The sequence below is a fragment of the Pterocles gutturalis genome, unplaced genomic scaffold, assembly GCF_000699245.1.
Source record: "Pterocles gutturalis isolate BGI_N339 unplaced genomic scaffold, ASM69924v1 scaffold51898, whole genome shotgun sequence".
In the NCBI taxonomy this organism is placed as follows: Eukaryota; Metazoa; Chordata; class Aves; order Pterocliformes; family Pteroclidae; genus Pterocles; species Pterocles gutturalis.
Genome location: NW_010127597.1, coordinates 898 through 8,678, shown reverse-complemented (window position 1 = coordinate 8,678; position 7,781 = coordinate 898). Strand labels below are relative to the sequence as shown.

The window sequence follows — 7,781 nt, the reverse complement described above, 5'->3', positions numbered from 1 at the left end:
CATGTAAATCGGTTGCTGTGTTCATTTAATAGCTGAATAGATAAGACAGCCAGTAACGCTTACGTGTCTGAGGGCAGCATCACTTGTATTAAAACTCATATCCACATTGATTCTTTGCACTTTAACAATAAAGAATTCCAGTAGTTAGAAACATCACGGGCAAGAGTTCTGACCTGTCTTTCTCAGCTCCTGTAATCACATCCACATCCTTTGCAGGAGCATTCATAATTGAAGAAAGTTTCTGCTCAGCCACTGTTCTCAGAGCTTTCTCCTTCTCTGTCATTGCAATGGCTTTTTCCACATCTTCTTGGGCAGCTTTAAGATTCTGTAATTAAAACACACAATCCCGATGCCTACAAGAACAAAATGCTCAATTTTTCACATATTGAAGTTTCTTCTACCAAACAGATGTTGGTATGTTTAATTTAGCAACTTTTACCAAGTATTTAAAGCACTTTGCAAATGCTTCTGAACTCTTTGTGTCTGCATTTTCAAGATTAATTCATTTTCTGTGGTACATAAAGAAGGAAAGTTTGTTTCAAAGAGATAAAATACCCTAATTGATAGTAGAACTGGAAACAAAAGTCCCCCTATGCTATGACTTTAGATTTAGCTATTATAATTTGGCTTTGTCCCACTGTCCTCCCACTATCATAATAAATAGCTACACTTAAAGAGGTTAAAGAAGGGCTTTTTTATCCCATCAGAGATCAAATTAACATTCACAGGTTCACTGTAGCTAATTGGAATTCTTCCCAACATCATTTATAATATTTTGCAAGAATTGATAAGGTATGAACCAAACATTTTTCTCTTGAACAGCAACGGAAACAGAGATAACACCCAGAGATTCCAGTCAACTTCCTGTAGCAACCCAACTCAAGGAGACAGGCAACACCAGAAGAACCACACTTGTCACACATGACACAAAATTTTTTTCAGATCTTTATTTTTATATTGTAAACTTCCCTGCTGTGCTCACTGAGTTTTGCTTTCTACAAAATAAAAGCCTTCTTGTAGCCTAAAAAGTAATTCCCCTGTCTCCTTCAAGTCTCTCCTAAAAAGCGTTATCTCTTTAGGGGAGGGTGAAGAACCAGTCCTTCACCTCTAGACCTCCCCACTCACCCCCTCTCCTGAAAAGCTCTTCTGACAGCACTCACCTTTCCACCAAAGACTCTGAAGGAAATTAATCTTTGTTAGTTACCTGGATCTCTATAATTATACAGTGCTGCATAAACAAGTGACTAAGACTGCTCTGCAGTGTTTATATTCATGAGCATAATAAAATTCCTGTCAAGAGGCCAACACTATCTTCAGGCTACAGAAAATACTGCATCACCATGAGATTAGAGTATTTGCCCTTCTGCCTGGCAGATCTGGGAAACACCAGTCTGACTGGCTGTTTTGTTACAGAATAAGTAATTTAGGGACTTCTCTACCTCTCCATTAGCACCAAGAATGCTTTGAGAAATCCCAATTCCACTAAACCGAAAAAAGGGTCAGGGAGATTCCCCCCTGCTCCTCCTGAAGGAGCTCACTGCTTTATGAGCACTGCTAAATCATCCTGATCGAAAATACCATCAGGAGGTTGCTACCAGTATCTTCCATGACCAATTCATTCTCCAGGGATGGGAAAGCAAATACTGGAATATACCCACCTGTGCTATTTCTATTTACTCACAGAAAGAGCAGCAGAGGCCTCAAACACAGCTACAAACTCCCACACCTCCAGGTAAGTGTATACAGTCAATGATGCAAAACAATCACCAGCTTATTTATTTCTAGAACCTGACACAAACATTTCCAGCACAGACCATTCAACATCAAATTTGTTCTTTACAGGAAACTGAACTTCTCTTTGCCTCTGAGGAAGTCTGTTATTCACAAACTTTTTTTTTCCCCAATACTGAGGCCCATACAAAGAAGGAGTGCCTAGAGAGGTTTCAGCTGTTCATGAAGCTGAGACCTTATCAGTAGGAAGGTTCAAAATCCAGCCCCTCTTCCTCTAAATAGAGATTGTAGCCTCCTCACACTGGAACTCAGGAATCAAAGGTTTGTGCCAATACCACCAATAGGTACGAATTTACTGAAGAACAATTATCCTCATATTTAACATTTCAAGAACAGCTAAAAACACCTTCCCTTCCATTATTTTTCTTTTTTTTTTTTTCCTGTTTTTGTGCTGGCTATTTTTCCAGGAAAGCTGAAACAATTTTGAAAATACACGTAGATCACAGTATCAAGTCTCAGTACAAAGACAGTATGATTTCTAACTCTTCGTCCAGTTGCAGCCACTCACCTCTTCCAGAAAGTTTATTTTGCTAGTCAGGACCTCTTCCATTTCTTGCATCTTCTTTTGTGCCTCTGCTTTCACATGCTGTATTTCAGCATCACCACCCTGGGCCAAGCTTTCAACTGCCTTACTGAAAGACCGTAACAGAGAGAAATCCCATTGCGTACCAGAGTGGAAAACATTTAACGTGCAAGTGGCGGATAGATTACGCACAAGCAAGTGTCCTCCACTTTATCTGTACCTGCTTGTCACTTGAAGGTTAAATACAAACACCTACACACTATATATAAATTCTGGTGGTATAATCCCAGAGTTCCACATACAAGCCTTGTCACAGAAACAGGGGCTTAGAAAAGAGGTTCCAGAAGGAAAGCAGGAATTTTAAGCATATTCATTTTTATATCACTAAAACCCACGATTCCCTCTAGATTAGTTCTGAACTGCTCTCTCAGCCTTACTGAAAAGTGTTTTGTGTAATGTCTTCTCAATCCAGTGCTGTAAAAAAAAAGTCCACCTCTTTACCTGTTGAGACAACTAAGCTCTTAGCTTAATTTCTACAATAGGAATGATAGGCCATTCCCAACTAAGAAGTCATTTATTGACCTGAAAAGTACAGTAGAATGAAGGATAATAAAGTTGAGCCAGCCAGCACAAATATATTAACATCACTGTGCGTTTAAGAATTCACACATGTAACTTCTGTAATGAATGAAGCAATTTCTAGATAAGTACCCTTAAAATACTACTTCAAGATCCTCATACTACTAAAACATCAGGAAAAAACAAACAGAAGCAAGATCTTGGAAACTCTAAATAACAGACATCAAGAAATACACTGGTACTTACGAGGCTTTGATGAGCAGTTTCTCCCTTTCCTGCAGCTCACGCTTCAGACTTTCTATCTCAACTTTCAGCTCAATGTTCTAGGACAAAAGGATGAAAGTGTCTGGAGAGAATTCAGAGGTCACCCTACCCAAAATTATTGGCAACGTGATTATTTTTGCTTGGACCAGCAAATATAAAGTATCATTGGACTAAGAACAGCATAGAGACATTTTAGTTTTTAAAGGACATATTTTGCAAGGTTCAAGGCTTTCAGAAATCTCAAGAAGCATTTTGGACCATTGCATTCAAGCAATACAAGTCCCTTAACGCAGGCACACACCCTTAACTCCTATCAGGGAGAGCAGTGCAGGCCAGCTTGGAATTTCCAAGGCTTCCACGCGTGGTTTTCCTTTGAGCTATGAGATATTTTCTTTGTTTTCTTTTAAAAACCTGATTGTATCAACTATTGAGGTTTTAGTAATCTTAAAATTATTTTGTTACAGCCTGAGAAAACTACTCATGACATAAGCACACATTGTCCAAAGAACTACTTGGCCTGCAAGCTGACAGCTACCATCTCAATACATCAGACAGATTACAAGAAAGACACCAGTATGGAAGACCAGGCCAGAAGACAAGCATCAAGAAAGACTCAAGTTTCCATCCTATAACAGAAACAAAGACCTGATGCAAACAAGCATCTGTTACAAATAACATGCTGCTGTGTTACCAAAATTACTTCTTTTCCCTTCTAGAATGGAGGCACCACCAAAGGGCACAAGAAATGTTTCCTATCATCTGTAAACCTGCAACAATGAGGATGCAAGACATACCACTCAACTCAAATTCTTCTTCCAGCTTAAAAAGATACCATTTTTTTTTCTTACAAATTGACATAGGAATCAGATTTTCTGAATCCTGTACAAATACGTGTTCTTCTTTCAATTTAGAGCAATAAAAGTAGCAGCTATACACAAGCCTAGTACAACTTTATCCACATGCTTCAAAGGAAACAACTTTGAGCTGGAGAGCCCAAACAACCTCCAAGCAGCTCTGCTGTCATCTGATAAACCCAGAAAAGAACAGAGAGGTGAAGCGAACTGCCCACAACAGAAAGCAGAATAACTACATACCAAATTCAGGAGAAGTGTGCTGATTCTTCTGTTCCCCATTCAGTGTATGATCTCAGTAGCACAACTACCAAAGATTCACAACCACTTACTAGAAACATAACATCTCTTAGTCTGGCCCACAACTACAGACACTCACACATTTGAAACTAGTTTTTCCACACCTTACAAAGGTCATTTTAATTTAGTTATTACTGAAAAGGATTAGGCCAGATTAAATAAAAGTTGTCACACCACAATTTCCAGCAATAAAAGACTCAAAAGTTGAGTGAAAAAGGTAACCTCCCCACAAAACACACTCTTCAAAAAGATATATAATTCTATTAAATTATTCTAGATGCATACGATTTTGTAGATTTCTTCAGTGGGACCATCAAACTTCTGCTGCATTCGCTCCTCCAGAAAGTATATACGAAGCTTCAGGTTGAAGTTCTCTTTTTTCAGATCTGTGATTTGCTGTGAAGTAAGAAGGAAAATGAGCAAATTATGTCATGTGGTTCAAAGCAAGTAAAATGAGGCAAAACTACTATCATTTGGTTTTGCTCTCCACAGTGCAAGATTAGAATTCAACCCACTGGACGTGGTTAAATGCATACATGCATGGGTGATATACACACACATATATATACTCAAATCACGGAGGTGTTAATAACAGCATACGATACCGAAGTCAAAATGAAACACCCTTCCCTACCAGGCAGTGTCACCCAGGAAGCTGCAAATACTCCAACCCCTTCAACAGGTTTCTACCTTCTCCAGCTCCAGCATGTATCACAGAACATATTTTTCTTCCACCATCCCATCCCAGCCATAATATTTCCTTTCCATTTCCATTACTCACCCAAACAAGAAGAAATCCCACTCCAGTCTACTACTTCAGAATATTTTGGGGTTTGATTTCGGTTGTAAGTGATATAGGTACACTGGCACACACAAAAACTTTGTGTGTTTCTACAAGATGTTATCATTTAGCTTGTGTTTATTTTTAGTCCTGCAAAACTCTGAGACACTAGTACTTAAGCAAGTAACAATTGTAAAACAGTATTGTTTACACATTCATAATACATGCTGCTGTGGAGACAGTGCTCTTTCAAATACTCCTTCTTTAAGTTCTAAAACATTGACTTTACACAAAAAGAATCAAAGAGTTTTTTTAAATCTAAAAATATTAAGTAGTTAATTCTTCTATAACACAGAATTTGAACAAAATATAAGATGTCATGCTGAAATACAAGTATTTTCTTGGCAAAAGCTTGGTACGGTAGCCTTATTCATGGGAAGAAAAGCCATGAGCACACAAGGCATGTGAGCCCAGTCGTACACCAATAAAACCCTTATCCCATCCCATCCTTCATAGGGCTATTTGTTATGAAAAAATTGCTTAACCTTCCTAGTAGAAACAGTAACATAATTGATGGTTTCATTAAAGAAGTCTCCCTCTAAATTTTTTTAAGAGACTAAGCATAAAACATTCATTCAAATAGTACTTGTGTCCCCTGCCAGATGCTTTCAGTACAAGGAAATCTAATATGTTACAGAGCTACTAATAAAATATTTATGGAAGCTTTTCCAGAACAGTATAGTACCACTTGTAAAAATTATTAGCAATACAATTCTTAGAATATTTGGCTTGTGAAACCTAAGATTATTTTCTGGAACTGCACTCAGAATCTGCATCTGCAAACAATTCTTCAGTTTAATAATCTCTGCCCAGCAAGATGCCTCGCCATCACTCACTCAAGCAAATATGATCCAAGCAACTGAAAAAACGCTTGACTATGCAAACTTTGTGGCCCACTCACACGTCCTGAAGAAGCCTGTCTTCAGAAGCAGGAGCAAAGCATATATTTAACTTTATCTCTGCTTCCCCACAATTCCAATGCTATGACCACAAACAGCGGTGGACATAAATTTGAACTACGCAAGTTGTAACTGTTCAGAGCATACCTCACAAACACTGCAGCTAATAAACCACTCGCAGAATGTATATTCCAGACTGAGGCTTTGGCACATGTCACAATAAAAGACTTTAGGCACACACTAATGCCAAGGCAGCGTCCTTCTACCCCAGCCAATGCACAAAAACAAAAGAGAAAGTGAAATAGAGACTGTAAAAAACATCCTTCACCAAAGCTCTCCAAAACGACCTTTAAATTCTGAACAGCCTTCTCCTCAGAGGGATACAAGACCACAAGAAACTGATAGAGTTCAGAAGAAATACTCATTTCTAAGATAACAATGCTACAAAAGGTAACAGCACCTAGAGAAGCATGCTAAGAACAGCAGATACCGAAACACATCCTAAAGATAGCAAGCCACAGCCTTTATCTGTAGCAATCATCTCAGACATTTGTGATTGCTTTCCCCTCTACAGTTTCTTCACACAATCTTAAGAACTTGAGTTAAATAATTTAAAACTTTTTATGAGGGGGTTCTCCTGCTACACAGCTCAACCAAATCTCAACCAAATCATCATTCAGCAAGCTTATTCAGCTGAAATAACCAATACAATGAATACATTGGAAAAAAAAAGAAATCTAAGGTTTTCCTTTATATTCTAGTAAGTGCCAAAACCAGTTTTATCTATAGAACTGTCACAATGACACTAGACGTTTCCAACAAAAGTATTCCAAGCACACTCGTACATAAAGGTAAAAGGTATTACACAGCAGTCAATAAATTAAAAAGCCAAATCCCATACTAGTCTAAACAAAAATAAACTCAATGCTTCCCTGAAATACATCAATTGCAGACTTGCAAACCAAGTTCTCATGTTTCTGGTGACTGCACGAATTTCTGAGCAGAGTGGGCCAATTTTTGTTTCGCAATTTAAGAGCAGCAGTTGGCTAGCCTCAACAACAAATTTCTGCCTCTGCTTTTGAAACTAATACTTAAGAAACAGGATGTACAAAGCACAGATAGCCACATGGTCACACCTCCAACAGATCTGTGCTGACTGACACAAACTAAGAACGTGACCCAGAGAGTCAACACTTTAACCAGCATGTTAGGAATATCTTGGCCATAAATCTGTCAGTAAGTCTTACATTAAAAGTCCACTTACATTTTCATAGTCCTTCATGGTCCGAGCTCTAGTTGGTGAGATTGTATCTTCTGCCACATCTGGTAACACTAGACATTTAAAAAGACAGAATAAATTCAGACAGCAGAATCTCTAAACTAGGCTTCAATCTGCAAACAGCAAAGGCCTATGCTAATCTAAACATAATAAAAGTACAAGGCCTTTTGTGAAGCAAGGGAGGCATTTTCTTGCCCCTTGTTACACATTAGTGGTACTAAGTAGTTAGTATCTCGACTTCTTTCTGATCACAGTAAGTTGTCTCTCACTTAAGCTCCCAAGTTCCAGCAACACCCATTTAAACCAAGACATAGACTGAAATTAAACTATGCGAGGTGCACTTCCAAGAATAAGTCCTCACATCAACTGCAAAGGACTCCAATATTAGAATTAAGCCCCCCTAGACTATGGGAAAGCAGTTCAAATCTTTCAGTATCTTACTGGGCACAAGACA

At 38.3% G+C, this 7,781-nt stretch overlaps 1 protein-coding gene across 1 annotated transcript; it reads right to left on the bottom strand.

Moving 5' to 3' along the window:
• Window positions 1-173: 173 nt before the first annotated feature.
• On the bottom strand, window positions 174-7,381 carry LOC104466019 (CDK5 regulatory subunit-associated protein 2-like; the record flags this gene model as incomplete). Its single annotated transcript, XM_010079311.1, has 5 exons — window positions 7,313-7,381; window positions 4,594-4,704; window positions 3,140-3,216; window positions 2,300-2,423; window positions 174-325 (listed from the first exon to the last, which is right to left on the bottom strand). Coding segments are annotated over exons 1-5 (482 nt in total), but the record flags the coding sequence as incomplete, so codon positions are not given.
• Window positions 7,382-7,781: the final 400 nt, after the last annotated feature.